General features: G+C 37.3%; 1 protein-coding gene across 5 annotated transcripts in view; it reads right to left on the bottom strand.

The window, feature by feature from the left end:
• Positions 1-21,588, bottom strand: part of CTNNA3 (catenin alpha 3) — a 1,797,739-nt gene that overhangs the window by 1,729,929 nt on the left and 46,222 nt on the right. For 3 of the 5 annotated variants that reach the window (XM_032312382.1, XM_032312379.1, XM_032312381.1), the window contains exon 2: positions 14,566-14,669. In XM_032312382.1, coding sequence (XP_032168273.1) covers positions 14,566-14,664 — 99 coding nt within the window. In that variant the 5' untranslated portion in view covers positions 14,665-14,669. Of the gene's footprint in view, positions 1-14,565; positions 14,670-15,788; positions 15,862-21,588 lie in introns of those variants that run through there. The other 2 variants (XM_032312384.1, XM_032312383.1) reach the window with 1 other exon arrangement.

The following is a 21,588-nucleotide window of genomic DNA, read 5'->3' on the forward strand; positions in this document are numbered from 1 at the left end:
GGTCTGTAATTCTCCCTTTTGGTGGGTTCTTTATCTGGTTTGGAGATCAAGGTAATGCTTGCCTCATAGAATGAGAGTGGAAGCTTTCCTTCCATTTCTATTTTTTGAGTAGTTTCAGAAGAATATTTATTAATTCGTCTTTAAATGTTTGATAGAATTCCCCTAGGAAGCCATCTAGTCCTGGAATTTTGTTTGTTGGGATATTCCTGATTACTGCTTTACTTTCGTTGCTGGTATGGATCTATTCAGATTTTCTATTTCTTTCTGGGTCAGTTTTGGTAGTTTATATGTCTCTAGGAACACATTAATTTCTTCAGATTGCCTAGTTTGTTGGCAAACAGTTGCACATGATATGTCCTTATAATTGTATTTTTTCAGTGTTGGTTGTGATTTCTCCTCTTTCATTTATGATTTTATTAATTTTGGTCCTTTCTCTTTTCTTTTTGATAAGTCTGGCTAGGGGTTTATCAATCTTATTAATTCTTTCAAAGGACCAGCTCCTAGTTTCAATGATCTGTTCTACTGTTCTTTTGGTTTTTATTTCATTGATTTCTACTCTAATCTTTATTAATTCTCTTCTCTTCTCCTGGTGGGTTTGGGCTTTATTTGCTACTCATTCTCCAGTTCTTTTAGGTATATGGTTAGTATGTGTATTTGAGAATTTTCTTATTTCTTGAGAAAGGGTTTTACTGCTATACACCTCCCTCTTAGGATTGCCTTTGCTGCGTCCCAAAGGTTCTGAACTGTTGTTTCCTGGTTGACCCATTCATTCTTTAGAAGGATGCTCTGTAAGCTCTATGTATTTGTGTTCCTTCCAAATTTTCTCTTCTGATTGAGTTCAAGTTTTAAAGCATTGTGGTCTGAGATTATGCAAGGAATAATCCCAATCTACTGGTACCAGTTGAGACCTGATTTGTGGCTCATTCCGTGATCTATTCAGGAGAATGTTCCATGCGCACCGAAGAAGAGTGTGTATTCTGTTGCTTTAGGATTAAATGCCCTGAATATATCTGTTAAATCCAACTGGTTTGTTTATTTCCTTACTTATCTTCAGTTTAGATGGTCTGTCCATTGTTGTGAGAGAGGTATTAAAGTCCCTAACTAGGGTACCTGTATGGCTCAGTTGGTTACATGTCTTCCTTCAGCTCAGGTCATGATCTTAGGGTCCTGGGATAAAGCCTTACATTAGGACCCCTGCTCATCAGGGAGTCCAAATTTCCCTCTACTACTCCCTCTGCTTGTAACCTCTGTCTGTCTGTCTGTCTGTCTCTCTCAAATAAATAAACAAATTAAATCTTTAAAATAAATAAATTCCCTATTATTGTTTTATTATCAATGCATTTCTTTAATTTCTTATTAATTAGTTTATATAATTGGCTGCTTCCATGTTAAGGGCATAAATATTCACAATTTTTAGATCTTCTTGTAGGATAGACACCTTTATTATAATATGGTGTACTTCTTCATCTCTTAATACAGTCTTTGGTTTAGAACCTAATTTTTCTTTCTTTTTTTTTTTTTACATTTCTTTTATTTTTTTTTATTTTTTTATAAACATATAATGTATTATTAGCCCAGGGGTACATGTCTGTGAATCACCAGGTGTATACATTTCACAGCACACACCATAGCGCATACCCTCCCCAATGTCCATTAACCCCACCACCCTCTCCCGATCCCCCGACCCCCCAGCAACCCTCAGTTTGTTTTGTGAATTAAGAGTCTCTTATGATTTGTCTTGCTCCTGATCTCATCTTCTTTCATTTATTCTTTTCCTACACCCCAAACCCCCCACATTGCATCTCCACTTCCTCTTATCAGGGAGATCATATGATAGTTCTCTTTCTCCGATTGACTTATTCGCTAAGCATAATACCCTCTAGTTTCATCCATGTCATTGCAAATGGCAAGATTTCTTTCCTTTGATAGCTGCACAGTATTCCATTATATATGTATATACATATATGTATACATATATGTATATACATATATATATATATATATCACATCTTCTTTATCCATTCATATGTTGATGGACATCTAGGTTCTTTCCATAGTTTGGCTATTGTGGATATTGCTGCTATAAACATTCGAGTGCACATGCCCCTTCAGATCACTATGTTTTTATCTTTAGGGTAAATAACCAGTAGTGCAATTGCTGAGTCATAGAGTAGCCCTATTTTCAAATTTTTGAGGAAACTCTATGCTGTTTTCCAGAGTTGTTGCACCAGCCTGCATTCCCACCAACGTGTAGGAAGATTCCCCTTTCTCCACATCCTCGCCAGTACCTGTCATTTCCTGACTTGTTAATTTTAGCCATTCTGACTGGTGTGAGGTGGTATCTCATTGTGGTTTTGATTTGTATTTCCCTGATGCCAAGTGATGTGGAGCACTTTTTTCATTTATTCATGTGTCTGTTGGCCATCTGGATGTCTTCTTTGCAGAAATGTCTGTTCATGTCCTCTCCCCATTTCTTGATTGGATTATTCGTTCTTTGGGTTTGAGTTTGCTAAGCTATTTATAGATTTTGGACACTAGCCCTTTATCTGACATGCCATTTGCAAATATCTCCTCCCACTCAGTCAGTTCTCTTTTGGTTTTGTTGACTGTTTCCTTTGCTGTGCAAAAGCTTTTGATCTTGATGAAATCCCAATAGTTCATTTTTGCCCTTGCTTCCCTTGTCTTTGGCGATGTTCCTAGGAAGAAGTTGCTGAGGCTGAGGTCGAAGAGGTTGCTGCCTGTGTTCTCCTCAAGGATTTTTATGTGGATTACTTTCTCACATTGAGGTCCTTCATCCATTTTTAGTCTATTTTCATGTGTGGTGTAAGGAAATGGTTCAGTTTCATTTTCCTGCATGTGGCTGTCCAATTTTCCCGACACCCTTTCTTGAAGAGATTGTCTTTTTTCCATTGGACATTCTATCCTGCTTTGTCGAGGATTAGTTGACCATAGAGGTGAGGGTCTATTTCTGGGCTCTCTATTCTGTTCCACTGATCTATGTGTCTTTTTTGTGCCAGTACCATACTGTCTTGATGACGACAGCTTTGTAATAGAGCTTGAAGTCTGGAAATTGTGATGCCACCAACTTTGCCTTCTTTTTCAACATTTCTCTGGCTATTTGAGGTCTTTTCTGGTTCCATATAATTTTAGGATTATTTGTTCCATATTTGAAAAAAAATGATGGTATTTTGATACAGATTGGGTTAAATGTGTAGATTGCACTAGATAGTGTATTTTCACAATATTTGTTCTTCTGATCTAAGAGCATGGAACGTTTTTCCATTTCTTTGTGTCTTCCTCATTTCTTTCATGAGTACTTTTAGTTGTCTGAGTATAGATTTTTGCCTCTTTGGTTAGGTTTATTCCTAGGTATCTTATGGTTTGGAGTGCAAATGTAAATGGGATTGACTCCTTAATTTCTCTTTCTTCTGTCTTGGTGGTGGTGTAAAGAAATTGAACTGATTTCTCTGCACTGATTTTATATCTTGACACTTTACTGAATTCTTGTACAAGTTCTAACAGTTTTGGAGTGGAGTCTTTTGGGTTTTCCACATATAGTAGAATATCATCTGCAAAGAGTGATAATTTGACTTTTTCTTTGCCAATTTGGATGTCTTTAATTTCTTTTTGTTGTCTGATTGCTGAGGCTAGGACTTCTAGTACTGTGTTGAATAGCAGTGGTGATAATGGACATCCCTGCCGTGTTCCTGACCTTAGCGGAAAAGCTTTCAGTTTTTTTTCCTTGAGAATGATATTTGAGGTGGGTTTTTCATAGATGGCTTTGGTAATATTGAGGTATGTGCCCTCTATCCCTACACTTTGAAGAATTTTGATTAGGAAGGCATGCTGTACTTTGTCAAATGCTTTTTCAGCATCTACTGAGAGTATCATATGGTTCTTGTTCTTTCTTTTATTAAAGTATTGTATCACATTGATTGATTTACAGATGTTGAACCAAACTTGCAGCCCAGGAATGCCATTTGGTTGTGGTGAATAATCCTTTTAATGTACTGTTGAATCCTATTGGCTAGTATTTTGGTGAGAATTTTTGCATCTGCGTTCATCAAGGCTATTGGTCTGAAATTCTCTTTTTTTCATGGGGTCTTTGTCTGGTTTTGGGATCAAGGTAATGCTATAATGTTTGTAAGTTTTCTTTCCATTTCTATTTTTTTTTAACAGTTTCAGGAGAATAAGTATTACTTCTTCTTTAAACGTTTGGTAGAACTCCCCTAGGAAGCCGTCTGGCCCTGGAGTCCTGTTTCTTGGGAGATTTTGATGACTGCTTCAATCTTCTTACTGGTTATGGGCATGTTCAGGGTTTCTATTTCTTCCTGGTTCAGTTGTGGTAGTTTATATGTCTCTAGGAATGCATCCATTTCTTCCAGGTTGTCAAATTTGTTGGCGTAGGGTTGCTCATAGTATGTTCTTATAATTGTTTGTATTTCTTTGGTGTTGGTTGTGATCTTTCCTCTTTCATTCATGATTTTATTTATTTGGGTCCTTTCTCTTTTCTTTTTGATAAGTCTGGCTATAGGTTTACCAATCTTATTAATTCTTTCAAAGAACACAGCTCCTAGTTTTTGTTGATTTGTTCTACTGTTTTTTGTTTTGTGTGTGTGTGTGTGTTTTGTTTTGTTTTTGTTTGTTTGTTTCTATTTCATTGATTTCTGCTCTGACCTTTATGATTTCTCTTCTCCTGCTGGGTTTAGACTTTCTTTGTTGTTCTTTCTCCAGCTCCTTTAGGTGTAGGTTGTGTATTTGAGACCTTTCTTGTTTCTTGAGAAGGCTTGTATTGCTATATAGATTCCTGTAAGGACTGCCCTTGCTGTGTCCCACAGATTTTGAACTGTTGTGTTTTCATTATCATTTGTTTCCATGAATTTTTTCAATCTTCTTTAATTTCCTGGTTGACCCATTCATTCTTTAGAAGGATGCTCTTTAGTTTCCATGTATTTGGGTTCTTTACAACTTTCCTCTTGTGATTGAGTTCTAGCTTCAGAGCATTGTGGTCTGAAAATATGCAGGGAATGATCCCAATCTTTTGATACCAGTTGAGACCTGATTTATGACCCAGGATGTGATCTATTCTGGAGAATATTCCATGTGCACTAGAGAAGAATGTGTATTCTCTTGCTTTGGGATGGAATGTTCTGAATATATCTGTGATGTCCATGTGGTCCAGTCTGTCATTTAAGGCCTTTATTTCTTGTTGATCTTTTGCTTGGATGATCTTTCCATTTCCATGAGGGGAGTGTTAAAGTCCCCTACTATTATTGTATTATTGTCGATGTATTTCTTTGATTTTGTTATTAATTAGTTTATATAGTTGGTTGCTCCCATGTTAGGGCATAGATATTTAAAATTGTTAGATCTTCTTGTTGGACAGATCCTTTGAGTAAGATATAGTGTCCTTCCTCATCTCTTAATGTAGTCTTTGGCTTAAAATCTAATTGGTCTGATATAAGCACTGCCAGCCCAGCTTTCTTCTGATGTCCATTAGCATGGTAAATTGTTTTCCACCCCCTCACTTTAAATCTGGAGGTGTCTTTGGGTCTAAAATGAGTTTCTTGTAGGCAACATATTAATGGATTTTGTTTTGTTTTGTTTTGTTTTGTTTTCCATTCTGATACCCTGTGTCTTTCAACTGGGGCATTGAGCCCATTTACATTCAGGGTAACTATTGAGAGATATGAATTCAGTGCCATTGTAGTGCCTGTAAGGTGACTATTACTGTATATTGTCTCTGTTCCTTTCTGATCTACTACTTTTAGGGTCTCTCTTTGCTTAGAGGACCTCTTTCAATATTTCCTGTAGAGCTGGTTTGGTGTTTACAAATTCTTTCAGTTTTTGTTTGTCCTGCAAGCGTTTTATCTCTCCTTCTATTTTCAATGATATCCTAGCTGGATATAGTATTCTTGGCTGCATGTTTTTCTTTTTTTTTTTTTTTTTTTTTTTTTTTTTAAAGATTTTATTTATTTATTTGACAGAGAGAGATGACAAACAGGCAGAGAGACAGGCAGAGAGAGAAGAGGAAGCAGGCTCCCCGCTGAACAGAGAGCCCGATGTGGGGCTCGATCCCAGGACCCAGATATCATGACCTGAGCCAAAGGCAGCAGCCCAACCCACTGAGCCACCCAGGCGCCCCTGCATGTTTTTCTTGTTTAGTGCTCTGAATAGATCATGCCAGTTCTTTCTGGCCTGCCAGGTCTCTGTAGATAAGTATGCTGCCAATCTCATATTTTTACCATTGTATGTTACAGACTTTTTTCCCCGGGCTGCTTTCAGGATTTTCTCTTTGTCGCTAAGACTATTAGGTGACAGGGTGTGGCCCTATTCTTATTGATTTTGAGGGGGGTTCTCTGCACCTCCAGGATTTTGATGCTTGTTCCCTTTGCCATATTAAGGAAATTCTCTACAATAATTCTCTCCAATATACCTTCTGCTCCCCTCTCTCTTTCTTCTTCTTCTGGAATCCCAATTATTCTAATGTTGTGTTGTCGTATGGTGTCACTTATCTCTTGAATTCTCCCCTCGTGGTCCAATTGCTGTTTGTCCCTCTTTTGCTCAGCTTCTTTATTCTGTGTCATTTGGTCTTCTATATCACTAATTCTTTCTTCTGCCTCATTTATCCTAGCAGTAAGCGCCTCCATTTTTGATTGCACCTCATTAATAGCTTTTTTTATTTCAACTTGGTTAGATTTTAGTTCTTTTATTTCTCCAGAAAGGGCTTTTATCTCTCTGTAGAGGGTTTCTCTAATATCTTCCATGCCTTTTTCGAGCCAGGCTAGAACCTTGAGAATCATCATTCTGAACTCTGTGTCTGACATATTACCAATGTCTGTATTGATTAGGTCCCTAGCCTTCGGTATTGCCTCTTGTTCTTCTTTTTGTGGTGAGTTTTTCTGGCTTGTCATTTTGTCCAGATAAGAGTATATGAAGGAGCAAATAAAATATTGAAAGGGTGGCAAAACCCCAGGAAAGTGTGCTTTAACCAAATCAGAAAAGACCCCAAATCATTGTGGAGAGAAAGGGGATAAAAAGAAGTTCAAAAAAAAAAAATTTTTTTAAGAAAACAAATAAAGAAAAATATAAAAAAGAAAAATATATATAGATATATATATTAGACTGGTGACTAGAACAGGGTCACCCACTTAATTTGGGGAGTATTTTGGTCTCTTAGAAGAAACTACCTCCCAAAATTTTAAAGAATGAAAAACATATATATGGGTAAACACAATGAAGGGATGGAATATGCATATAAAGATGAAAAACAATTTTTTTTAATTTCTAAAAAAAGAGTTGATAAAGTAAGTTGGTTGGGAGAATAAAGAAAAAGAAAGTGGAGAGAATTTGCTTGGGCTGGAGACTAGAACAAGCCCAGAGCTAGATTTAGGATATATTTTGATCTATTAGAAGAAGTTGTACCCCAAATATTTTAGAAGAAAAAACCCTATGTGTATACAAAAAATAAAGTTAGATACAATGAAGGATAAAATATAACTATAATAATGAAGGTTCAAAAAAGATGATTATTTTTTTATGAAAGGTATTGTTAAGATAAACTAAAAGCATTAAAAGAGGAAAGGGTAAAAGTTAAAAAAATTTTAGAAGAAAAAAAATAAAAGTATATTAATTAACTGCAAGACTAAAGAATCATGGGGAGAAAGCCATGAATTCCATGCTTTTCTCCTTGGAATTCCACTGTTCTCCTTGGTAAGTGCACTTGGTCTTGGCTGGATTTCTTGTCAATCTTCTGAGGGAGGGGCCTGTTGTAGTATTCTCAAGTGTCTTTGTGTGAGGCAGAATTGCACCGCCCTTACCAGGGGCCAGGCTAAGTAATCTGCTCAGGTTCACTTTCAGGAGCTTTTGTTCCCTGAATGCTTTCTGTAGAGTTCCGGAGGACAGGAATGAAAATAGTGTCCTCCCAATCTCCAGCCTGGAGGAGCCGATAGCTCAGGGCCCTACTCCTCAGTGCACCCTCAGGAAAAAAATGCTCAATCACTCCCATCTCCCTGGCCTCCAGCCACGCTCCAAGCTCACCCAACCTGTGACCAAGCATCTCTGTCTTTGGCACACAGCTCCGCCTGGAGTCTCCGAACCCCGCAGATCCCTGTGCTCTTCCAGGGGGTGTCTCCCCAGATCTTGCGGGGACTCTACTCACAGAGCAGTGGACTGTGCCACAGATTATGGTTCAAGGTAACCCTGAGTTGAGAGCTCACTCCTCGGGTCTGTCTCTGTAGCCGGCTTTCCCGCTCTAATACCTGAGAGCTTTGCAATACTCAGACATCCCTGATCCTTCCATGACCCTGCAGGACCTGGGGCCACAATGACCCCACGTGGGCTTCATCCCAGTTTAGCCTCTGGAGTGATGTCCCTCAGTAGAGCAGACTTTTAAAAGTCCTGATTTTGTGCTCGGTTGTTCTGCCACTTGCCGGGATCCAGCCCCTCCCACTGCGATCTATCTTCCCTTCACTTTGGATTCACTTCTCCACTGGTCCTACCTTAGAGAAAGTAGTCAATTTTCTGTTTCTAGAATTGTTGCTCTTCTTCTCTTCAGTCCCCTGTTGGATTTGTAGGTGTTTGCAATGGTTTGATAAGCTATCTAGCTGATCTCCTGCTACCTGGTGTCATCTCAGCCTGCTACTTCTCCGCATCTTGACTCCTCCCCCTAGAATATAATTTTTCTGATAGAGGGATTGCCACCCCAGCTTTCTTTTGATGTCCATTAACATGATAAATGGTTTTCCACCCCCTCACTTTAAATCTGGAGGTGTCTTTGGGTCTAAAATGAGTCTTTTGTAATAGCATATCAATGGGTCTTGGGGTTTTTTAATCCAATTTGATACCCTATGTCTTCTGACTGGAACATTAGTCCATTTACATTCAGGGTAATTATTGAAAGATATGAATTTTGTGCTTTTGTATTACCTGTAAAGTCACTGTTTCTGTATATTGTTCTGTTCCTTTCTGGTCTTTGTTACCTTTGGGCTCTCTTTACTTAAAGCATCCCCTTTTATATATCTTGCAGGGCTAGTTTAGTGATCACAAATTCTTTCAGTTTCTGTTTGTCATGTAAGCTCTTCATCCCTCCTTCCATTCTTTTTTTTTTTTTTTACATTTTTTATTTCTTTTCAGCGTAACAGTATTCATTGTTTTTGCACCACACCCAGTGCTCCATGCAATATGTGCCCTCTCTAATACCCACCACCTAGTTCCCCCAACCTCCCACCCCCTGCCCCTTCAAACCCCTCAGATGGTTTTTCAGAGTCCATAGTCTCTCATGGTTCACCTCCCCTTCCAACTTCCCTCAACTCCCTTCTACTCTCCATCTCCCCTTGTCCTCCATGCTATTTGTTATGCTCCACAAATAAGTGAAACCATGTGATAATTGACTCTCTCTGCTTGACTCATTTCACTCAGCATAATCTCTTCCAGTCCCATCCATGTTGCTACAAAAGTTGTGTATTCATCCTTTCTGATGGAGGCATAATACTCCATAGTGTATATGGACTACATCTTCCTTATCCATTTGTCCATTGAAGGGCATCTTGGTTCTTTCCACAGTTTGGCAACCGTGCCATTGCTACTATAAACATTGGGGTACAGATGGCCCTTCTCTTCACTACATTTGTATCTTTGGGGTAAAAACCCAGTATTGCAGGGTCATAGGGAAGTTTTATTTTTAATTTCTTTAGGAATCTCCACACTGTTTTCCAAAGTGGCTGCACCAACTTGCATTCCCATCAACAGTGTAAGAGGGTTTCCCTTTCTCCACATCCTCTCCAACACACGTTTTTTCCTGTCTTGCTAATTTGGGCCATTCTAACTGATATAAAGTGGTATCTCAATGTGGTTTTAATTTGAATCTCCCCGATGGCTAGTGATGATGAACATTTTTCATGTGTCTGCCTTGCTGGATAAAGTATTCTTGGCTGCATATTTTTCCCATTTAGCACATTTAATATATCATGCCAGTACTTTCTGACCTGTCAGGTCTCTGTGGTCAGGTCTTCTGCTAGCCTTATGTTTCTACCCTTGTAGGTTAGAGACCTCTTGTCCCTGAGCTGCTTTCAGGATTTTTTCTTTATTTCTGAAATTTGCAAGCTTCACAATTATATGTCTAGATGTTGGCCTATTTTTATTGATTTTAAGGAGAGTTCCTTGTACCTCCTGGACTTGAATGCCTGTTTCCTTCCCCAGATTAGGGAAGTTCTCAGGTATAAATTGTTTTGTTGGGGCGCCTGGGTGGATCAGTGGGTTAAAGCCTCTGCCTTCGGCTCAGGTCGTGATCCCAGGGTCCTGGGATCAAGCCCCGCATCGGGATCTCTGCTCAGCGGGGAGCCTGCTTCCTCCTCTCTCTCTCTCTGCTGGCCTCTCTGCCTACTTGTGATCTCTGCCTGTTAAATAAATAAATAAAATCTTTAAAAAATATAATAAATAAAAAATAAATTGTTTTGTTAATCCTTCTGCCCCTTTCTCTCTCTTTTGCCTCTTCCTCTGGGACCCCAAGTATTCTAATATTGTTTCGCTTTATGGTATTGCTGATCTCTTGAATCCTCCCTTCATGATCCATTAGTTGTTTATCGTTCTTTTCCTCAGCGTCCTTATTTTCCATCATTTTATCTTCTATATCACTGACTCTAAGCTCTGCTTCATTTATCCTAACAGTTAGAGCCTTTATTATTACATCTCAGAAATAGCATTTTTTATTTCAACCAGATTTTAGTTGTCTTATTTCTCCATGAAGGGATTCTCTACTGACCTCTATGCTTTTTTCAAGCCCAGCTATTATCTTTACAATCATTTAAAGATAAAGTTTTGAATTCTAGTTCCAACATCTTACTTATATCCCTATTTATTAGATCCCTAGCTGTGATTTCTGCCTTTTGTTCTCTTTTGGAGGGGGGGTGAGTTCTTCCATCTTGTCGTTATATCCAGAAAAGAATAGATGAAAGTGATGGAAAATACAAACATAACAATGACACCAGAAAAATATATATTATACAAATCAGAAAAGAACAGAAACAAAAAAGAAAAGAAAAAGAAAAAAAACTGAGAATAAAATCAAACAAGTAGAACAGAATAGAACAATTAACTGGATCTCTATCCTGTTTGTTAGAAGAAACTAGATCCCAATATAGGCAAGAAAGAAAACCTTATATAAATATACAAAAATGTAGTTGAATGCAATGAAATGTATATATATATAAACTGTAAGTGTAAAAATGAAAATTTAAAGACTTAAAAAATTGGTAAGAAAATAGTTGAAAAGAACAATAAAATATAAAACTGAAGGGACTAAAGAATAATAACTATACCAGAAAATTATACACTACACTAATCAGAAGAGAACAGAAACCAAACAGAAAAGAAAAGGGGGAAAAATAAAAATGAAATGGGAATAAAATCAGATAAGAAGTTGAACCAAACAGAACGGTAAACTAGATTCTGGGTGTATTTTGGTCTCTGTGTTAGAAGAAAACTAGAACAGGTCTCCCAAAATAGGTCAGAAAGAAAAACTTATATATATACAAAAGTAAAGTTGAATAAAATGAAGGGAAGCCAAAAATGAAATATATATATATACATAAACCATAGTGAAAATTTAAAAAGACTTAAAAAATAATTGATAAAATAAGAAAACAGCTGAAAAGGATAATAAATATAAAACTGAAGGACTAAAGAATAATAAGAAAAAACCCAAAAATGCTATATACTTCTTTCCCCAGGAGCAGATTTTTCAGTTCTGTACCGTTAGTAAACTTGGTATTTGCCAGAAGTTCCTGCTGGTCTTTGGGGGGGAGGCCTTTTGCCTGAATCTTAGGTATATTTGCCCCAGTGGAACTACAACTCCCTTGAGGGGCCAGGCTCAATGTAAGTGGGCTCCAGAGCTGTTAGGGGTGGTTGAAAATAACTGTCTGTCCCCCCATCTCTAGCCCAGGAGCTGAAAGTTCGTGTCCCCCACTCTTCAGTGCACCCTCACAGAAAAGTGGTCACTTACACTTGTCTCCTCAGTTTCCATCCACACTCTATGTTTGCCCAGCCTGTAACCGAGCATTTTTATCTCAGGCACTCCACCCTAATTCGAATCTCCAAACTTTATGGACTCCGTGGCATTCATGCTCCCCAGTTCCTTCCAGGATAGGGTGGGGGATCTCTCTGCGGTTCTGTCTCTTGCTGCACCCTTGCTCAGAGAGCATTAGACCAACTAGGCAGTGGTTCTCATTTTATGGCAACACCAAGCAGTAAGCCAGAGCCTGGTATCACTGTTTGCAACTGGCTTCCCCACTCCAATGCCTGGGAACTCTGCTACACTCAGGCACCCTCATTCTATCTGTGAGCCTGGGGTTCCTGAGACCAAGCTGTCCCACCTGGGATTCCGCCTGCTTCACCTCCTGAGCACCTTTCAGGTAAACTTCTAAAAGTTCCAATTTTGTGCTCTGCTGCTTATAACACTTTCTGGTACCCAGCTTACAGAGGCTTCCTCTCCTAAAGGTTTATCTTCCAATGTATTGCCTCGGATTCAAGTCTCCTCACCTCCTATCTTGCAAAAAGTGGTTGCTTTTCTATTTGTAAAATTGTAGCATTCTTTTCTGAGATATCTGGTTGATTTTGTAGGTTTACAGAATAATTTGATAACTATCTAACTGGTTTCCAGGAACCACACAAAACTAGGATCCCCTACTCTTCCACCATCTTGGAGGATCTCCTGATTAGCAAGTCTTAAGTGACCAACTCTAATGTTCTACTGTTACAGAACAAATAAGAAGTCACATAAGTGTACTAGCTTTTATGAGCTGTCACCAAAATGAAGGCCATTTTCCTATGCACAACTGGTAACTGCATAGGAACAAAATCTTAAATGACTTGTGAGAATTTATTTAAAAATTTCACCAGAAAACTTGGTGATACATTAAAAAAGTGTTCAACATCACTCAGCATCAGAGAAATACAAATCAAAACCACAGTGGAATACCACTTCACACTGGTCAGAATGGCTAAAATCAAAAACACAAAAAACAAGTGTTGGCAAGAATGTAGAGAAAAAGAATCCTCATGCACTGTTGGTAGGAATGTAAACTGGTTCAGCCACTGGAAAACAGTATGGAAGTTCCTCAAAAAATTAAAAATAGGACTACCATATGATCCAATAATTCCACTACTAAATATTTACCCAAAAATACAAAAACAGTAATTAAATATATATATACACTCCCATATTTATTGAAGCATTATCTGCATTAGCCAAGTTGTGGAAATGGCCCAAGTGTCCATCATCAGATGTATGAATAAAGAAGAGGTGGTATACATATATGATGCAATATTACTCGGCCATTAAAAAAGAATGAAGTCCTGCCATTTGCAACAACATGGATGGCCTTAGAGGGTTTAACACTAAGTAAAACATGTCAGTCAGAGAAAGACAAGTACCATATGATTTCACTTAAATGTGGAACTTAAGAAACAGAACAAATGAATGAACAAACACACACACACAAAAAAAGACATAAATGCAGAGTATAAACTGGTGGTTGCCAAAGGGAACATGGGAGGGATGGGTGAAACAGATAAAGGGAACTAAGAGTACACTTATCTTGAGCACTGAGAAATACACAGAATTGTTGAATCCATGTATACCTAAAACTAATATAACACTGTATGTTAATTATACTTAAATAAAAAAAAGAAAAGAAAAGGGATAATTTGTTGTAGGAGGCACAATGTGTGATAAGCCTAAGGGAAGTTCCCTCATAAATTTTGGGGTAAGGACAAAAATTTTAAATCTACAGTACAGTATAAGTTTTTTCATGCTCTGCTTTAAGAACTCCAATAAATAAAATCTGGACTTATACAATAAGCCTACGAATCATGATGTATATTGTGAAAGAATTACTGACTTTATGGAAGACTTTATCATACAATTTCTTAAATATCTGCTTTTCTCACACATTTTGTTATTTTAAAAATAGTTTCCTATTTGACAAATGAGCCCCATGTGCCTTGGGACAAGTCACAGAAATTCTCTAGGCTCAATCCCCTTATCTATATAATAAGGGTGGTTTTAACCATGCTGCCTGCCTCAGTTTTCATGACTATAAAATAAGAGATTTTATATAAAGTTACTTTGAAAGCTATATGTACATATTTTTATGGCTGTTGCTTTTACTTTTTTAAGATTTTATTTATTTGAGAGAGAGTGTGTGCACATAAGCAGGGATAGGGAGAGAGACAAGAAGACTCCATGCTGAGCTCACACCCCCACAGGATTCAATCTCACAACCCCATGATCACGACCTAAGCCAAAATCAAGAATTGGACACTGAACTGACTGAGCCACCCAGGCACTCCACAGCTATTGCTTTCAAAAGAGAATGGGAGGGACTTTCCAAAATGTATTACTATTACTAAATATATATTTTTTGTATTTTAACGGTATTTTTTAAAAGCAATTTTAGATGCCATATTCCCTCTACAAATATCAAATCTTTCCTTGGTTCATGATCTACTTTTCCCATTTTTTAGTTCTTCTGAAGTTACATATTGTTATTTCCATGGTCTTCATACCTGGATTATGAGTGGCTCCAGTAGCTTCTCTACAGTAAATGTTTGGACCTGCAGATCCTGAGGATCAATATTCAGTGTGACTGGTGTTTCAGCTGACATGCTGCCTGTGCACAAAAATGAAAAGATATTTATTAGTAAAGAAAAATACCTTCTAAAGGGGAGCACTAATGAAAATCATAGAGTGCATGAGATCTGTATGCAGCACCTCCTCCTGATATTGACTGTAGCCCTCAGAACATCAGGGTGACAAATCCACTAACAGAGAAATAAACAATTCCTTCCCTATCTGTTCTCTGGTCATGCAGTCTGGACTTAAATCCTCTAACAAATTAATCTATGTTGGTATGTTCATGACTAAAATAATAACCCAGGGTGGGTTTGCATTTGTTCAGGATTTTTAAGTATAAATGAATGGCCAAGTTGATGCAACATATCTTATGGCATGCAAGTCCTCTAACTTCCAAGAAATCATAGCAGTGAGACAGCCAGCATTCATATTTTGCTTGTTCTTGTTAATAATGACTCAGATGAGGAGGCAAGTAGGACTTTGGAAGATGCTATACATCTCTGTTTGTTTGGGGGACTGTTTGAGAGTTTTGATTGAAAAAGAAATTAGGGGACAATTTACTTTCCTATACAGAAAATAAACTAAATTGGCATAGTTATTATAAGAGGAGAGAAGGGATTGATATTTGGGCAAGACAAAAAAAGAAAAAATGACAAGTCATCTTTATTGCATTAACATTAATTTTAAAACCAGTGATATTTTTGCATAAGAATACACAAATATCTCAAATGACCACAAGTGGCATATTTATTATTACATATTCAAATTAACAAGTTGGCCATAAAAACTATTACCCAAATCTCTATTTGTATTAATTTGTATTAACTTATTACTTAAATTTATTACTTAAACTTATTACTTAAATTTGTATTAACTTATTCACAATTAAGTATTTATCAAAGGCCCACAGAGAGAAGCAGTAAGAAACATGTATCACCTATATGTAACTTAGTCTGTTAAAAAATAAATAAATTTATAGTCCACAGAAACATGTGTTACTATCAAGGCAAAAACCTTCCCACTTAGATTTTACCCATTTTCTTATGTATTTGTAGGCAAGAGAACATAAGATTCCACCCCCAAAAAATATTTCCCATGGCACCCATGGAAACTAAAACAAAAATAATTAGGAAGTATTACAGTAGTACCCCCTTACCTAGAGTTTTGCATTTTGTGGCTTCAGTTACCTATAATAAATCATGATCCACTCTAGAAACAGATGATTCTCCTTCTGACATATTATCAGAAAATAAATAGAAGCCTAAGGCTACATCACAATGCCTAGGTCATTCACCTCACTTCATCTCAACTGATAGGCAGTTTACCATCACACAAAATGAAGACTGAGTACAATAAGATATTTTGAAGAAGAGAGAGAGAGACCATATCACAAAACTTTTATTATAGTAATTGTTATAATTGTTTCATTAGTTATTATTATTAACCTCTTACTGTGCCTAATTTATAAATTAAACTTTATCACAAATACATATGTGGGAAAAAGGAAGGGAGGAAGGAAAGAATGAGTACATATTTTCATAGTGTTTCTCTTATCCAGAATCAATCCCTTCAATACTCCTTTCCATCCCAGTGATTCTAGGATATAGAATTGTTCTTTTTTCTATATGCCTGCCTCCAACTCCAAGGGATATCAGAGTCTCAGGGTAGGGCCCATGCTCCCTCCCAACTGATTCCCCTGAGGGTCTTTTCCCATTCCCCTCCCAGACTTTGTCAACGCCCACTGGCCTAGTTCCATAAAATCTGAATCTCTTTGGTCATCAACCTCTACTACCCTAGCAAATCCTTCCCTAGATCCATAAGCGTGTTACTGTACATATTCCAAAGATAATCAAGATCTTCATGTGTATGTTTAAGTGAAAAGGTCAGTGCTTTACCAAGGCCTTTCCACACTGTACACCTGATGCATATGCGGAGAAAGACATACACTTAAAACCATACTGTAACTAAAATTAACTCTTATATGTTGATGAACTATAATTCTTAGATTAACAACATAATTTTTATTTATTTATATTTTATTATTTGCTTTTGTGTTTTGAGAGAGGGAGGTGTGGGGGAGCTCCGAGGGAGAGAGAGAGAGAGAATCTTAAGCAGGCTCCATGCCCAGTGCAGTACCAAATGTGGAGCTCTATCTCATGACCCTGAGATCATGACCTGAGCTGAAATCAAGAGTTGGATGCTTAACTGACTGAGCAACCCAGGTGACCCAATAATTTTTTTTTAAACAGAGGGAAATACTATAAAAGTTATAAGCCAATTTTTAAGGGAGAGGGAGTGTCAGTGCCCTGAATCCTTGTGTTGTTCAAGGGTCAACTGTACTATAAATGTTGAGAATTTTATATAAAACCCACCAACACTCTTCAATTAAGAGACAGAGTATACCTTCTGAAATGTAGCACATTTCTACACCCAACCAAACAGCCTGTTCAGGGCCTCTATGCCCCCTTTCAGACTACTGTGTTGTCCTATTTTCAGCCTATCCTTAACTCTACCACACGCCACTCAAAGTGCCTACAATTCCCTTCCTTTTCAAAGCACATTTTTGCTTTGGAAAAAAAAATATTATTCAAATTATATCAAGTGAAAAAATATTGCTTGAATTTTTTTCAAATGAAAGTATAAATAAATTACTGTAATTCTATGATATAAAAATATAAGAAGCATTCTGAAATATGCTTCCAGTAAAAACTGTTCCCATTGAAAAAATAATAATAACTTTAACTAAGGGTACTCATTTAAAATAAAGCATATCAGAAGGAAGATGGGCAGGAGGATGGGTGAAACAGGTGAAGGGGATTAAGAGTACACTTAATATGATGAGCACTACGCAATGTATAGAATTCTTGAATCACTGTATTGCACACCTGAAACTAATATAACACTGTATGTTAACTATACTGGAATTAAAATTAAGAACTTAATTTTAAAAATCATGAGTTTAAAAAATATATATATAGGGACACCTGGGTGGCTCAGTCGGCTGGGCCACTGCCTTTGGATCATGGCATGGTCCCAGGGTCCTGAGATTGAGTCCCAAATAGGGCTCCTTGCTTGGTGGGGAGCCTGCTTCTCTCTCCACCTCTGCCTGCTTGTGTTCTTTCTCTCTCTCTCTCTCTGGCAAATAAATAAATAAATATACTCTTTGAAAAAATAAAAAATATACACAATAAAGATACAAAGCCATATGATGTAGGCATATACTACCTTGTTTTTCTTCCCTTTTCACTGGTTTTATTTCTTTTCTAAAAGTAGAAACGTGATCTCTTTCTCAGCTATTCATCTGAAATACAGACGATGTTTTAAGAAAGGTTCCACCACTATTGCCAAATGGTTTCTCTCAAATACATTTCCAGGACTGAAATATTTTGTTTTGGTTTAGCTTGATTCTGGTTTTGGTTTTCGTCTTTTCCAGTCATTCCACCCCCACTATGATTCCCTCTAACAGAAGCAAATATAAATTTAAAAATGGGATTTTCCCATGATGACCCTTCTGCATAGCCTGGAGCCAATATAAAGTACAATAAAGTGTGTCCTTCGGTCTCCATAACCATAGGCTTCTAGTAAATGAGTACTCACAAAGGAGTTCATTTGTTACCTCTCTCATGACAGGAACCATCCTACATATAATTCAAGTCAAGATTACTGACTTTGCTTTGTTCTTTTTTATCTACAAAAAGTAGAGAACACTATTGTGAACTGAAGTAAGATCTAAGTGAACTTTCACAGCCTTTAAAAACATGTCCTTTCTTTTCACTACATCTGTATCTTTGGGGTAAATACCCAGCAGTGCCACGGTCGCCAAACTGTGGAAAAAACCAAGATGCCCTTCAACGGACGAATGGATAAGGAAGATGTGGTCCATATACACTATGGAGTATTATGCCTCCATCAGAAAGGATGAATACCCAACTTTTGTAGCAACATGGACGGGACTGGAAGAGATTATGCTGAGTGAAATGAGTCAAGCAGAGAGAGTCAAGTATCATATGGTTTCATTTATTTGAGGAGCATAACAAATAGCATGGAGGACATAGGGAGATGGAGAGTAGAAGGGAGTTGAGGGAAGTTGGAAGGGGAGGTGAACCATGAGAGACTATGGACTCTGAAAAACCATCTGAGGGGTTTGAAGGGGCGGGGGGTGGGAAGTTGGGGAAGCCAGGTGGTGGGTATTAGAGAGGGCACAAGTATTGCATGGAGCACTGGGTGTGGTGCAAAAACAATGAATTCTGTTATGCTGAAAAAAAAAATGTCCTTTCACAGAAATCTATTCACAACAGATTTTCAAAGCTACATTGGGCACCAGAAATTGGAGGCAAAGAAAATAAAAAATTTTCCCACAAGAAAAATAAGAAATTAAGAATAAAAATTATCCACATCATATATAATCCCACTAGAAGAATGTCTTTCAACAAAGAGATAAAAGAAAAACCTAATTCAGCCAAAGTATCTTCTAAATCTGTGATAATGTCTTTAATACACATTAAGTAAAGAAAGTTGTTGAGAAGTTCATTTTTTTCATTGCAAAATTATAAAATAATATACCAACAAGTCCTTGAAGAACCTTGGCTACATTTAATCATTCTTCTTTGAATAAATGCTGTTTCTTATAAAAATCTTTTGGATCTTTTGGATCTGTCCTGTTCAGTAATCTTGATTGATTGGAGATCATGGCTGTAATAGGCAGAAAACTGCAGAATTTTGCAAAATAAGTTAAAACAAGGTCAAAGTCTAACAAATTGTTGCCAAATTCTTTGAGCAATACCACTATGTGAATCCAAAATAAAAATCCTACTAGGTTGTGGGTACTAAAATCCAGGATATTTGCATTTTATAATCCATAAAATCTAATGAGTTAGGGAGGTTCTCAAACAATTCAAGAATAACTCCTATAACATCCTTCATTTCAACAATGTATCGGATTTGGATGAATAGAAATGATGAGATACTCACTATACCATTAGATTCTGAGATGATGATGATGATGATGATGATGATGATTATTTGAGAGAAAGAGAGGGAGTGCACAATGGCTAGGGAAACAGCACAAGGAGGGAAGACAGCACGTAGGAGAAGAAGGTGGGGGCAGAGGAAAAAGGACAAGCAGACCTCCATCAAGCAGGGAGCCTGGAGTGGAGCTCCATCCCAAGACCCTGGGATCATGATCTGAGCCTAAAGCAGATGCTTAACTGACTAAGCCACCCAGGCACGCCTGGGGTTACTTTTATAAAGTTCTTCCTTATGCTGACTAGAAATCTGCCACAATTTTTACTTCTCTTCAATTGGGACTATTTTATAAAGTGAAAAAGGTCAGGCTTGAAGACAAAAAGACTAGAGTAAAATCCCAGTTTTCAGATCCAAAGGGAAGAAAACAAACACTTGACAGAAGTAATAGATGTCTCCAGGAAGAGTCCTTAAGCCGGAGCAAATGCACCCATGTGGGTCATTCCCTTCTCCCCATATAACCTTATCCACAATACCTGAAGTTCCTTTATTCCATTATATTCCCTGCTTGCAACTGAATTCATATCAATGTTAAATTCATTTTATTTAACAAGCATTTCATTTTTAAATGCAGCTAACTCAGAGGTCATGGGGTACACATATTCAATCATACATTCATATGAACTAGCCCATAACTCTCCATATGACACCCATATATGTCACTATCATAGCACAAACCACATTGTATTCTAGTCATATCCTGGCAGTAGAAGAATGTTTGATCAGAGAGGTGCACACAGAGGTCAGTGGAAAATTTCACCCATTTCCAAAATTTGCCTTGGGGTAGCCACTCCCTCACAAACATTGAAGAGAAAACTTTTCCATCTACTTCTCCCTACTAAAACACATGATCCTGTCCCAAATTGTGAAGTCAGACACCTCTTAGTAAAGCTATAATTCTTCTACATAAGTTGGCATATTCTTATGGGATGGCTTAGAAACCTAATCATCTAGGGGCGCCTGGGTGGCTCAGTGGGTTAAAGCCTCTGCCTTCGGCTCAGGTCATGATCCCAGGGTCCTGGGATCGAGCCCTGTATTGGGCTCTCTGCTCAGCGGGGAGCCTGCTTCCTCCTCTCTCTCTCTCTCTGCCTGCCTCTCTGCCTACTTGTGATCTCTGTCTGTCAAATAAATAAATAAAATCTTTTAAAAAAAGAAGAAGAAAGAAAGAAACCTAATCATCTATAATATGGTTCCTACAGAAAAGTCCCTAATATGAAATACTTAGTTTAAAAAAAAATAAACTTTGTAACAGTCTGTAAGGTAACAGTTTATTCTTTTAGATTATTAAATTCGATGTCAGCGTCATCAGATTTACCTAATTAATCTCTCTCTACTCGCTTCTGAACTAAATTGTCCAATTCTTTTTTAAAGGATTACTGCAATCTCCCCATCATATATTTGGACAATTAGTATTTCTTTGCCCCTAAATGCAGAACTTAATTTTTTTTCTCCTAACATTTCATTCTAGAGAATCTAGACCTAGTCAAAAATTAGTATTAGAGAATGCAACATGTTAACACCTCCTCCTAGTTTTCTATTCACCCATTAATCATTCAGTATGAAGTCTATAGTCTCCAGTTAAATCACCAAACAATGAGAGCCAGACTTGAAAACTGATTTTGATACCACTAGAAATCTCTTTTCAGATACCTGATGATCAAATAATAAACACTGTAGATATGACTTTTTCATCCAGTTATTAATCACTTCTATGAAATAATCTACTTTTTCATCTTATCAAAAATAAGTTAGGATTTTTTTAATGTGTTACTGAAATAAAGACACCCTTTCCTTCTTACTTTAGAATCCAACTTAAAAAAAATCTAGTTTGACATAACTCACCCCTGGAGAATCCATGCCGAATACTCGTAATTACTGCCATTTACTTACATTTTAAATCTTCAGTTTTCCGATAGTTTGGTACCTAGATGTCC

This window comes from Mustela erminea, chromosome 14, assembly GCF_009829155.1.
Source record: "Mustela erminea isolate mMusErm1 chromosome 14, mMusErm1.Pri, whole genome shotgun sequence".
NCBI classification, from domain to species: Eukaryota; Metazoa; Chordata; class Mammalia; order Carnivora; family Mustelidae; genus Mustela; species Mustela erminea.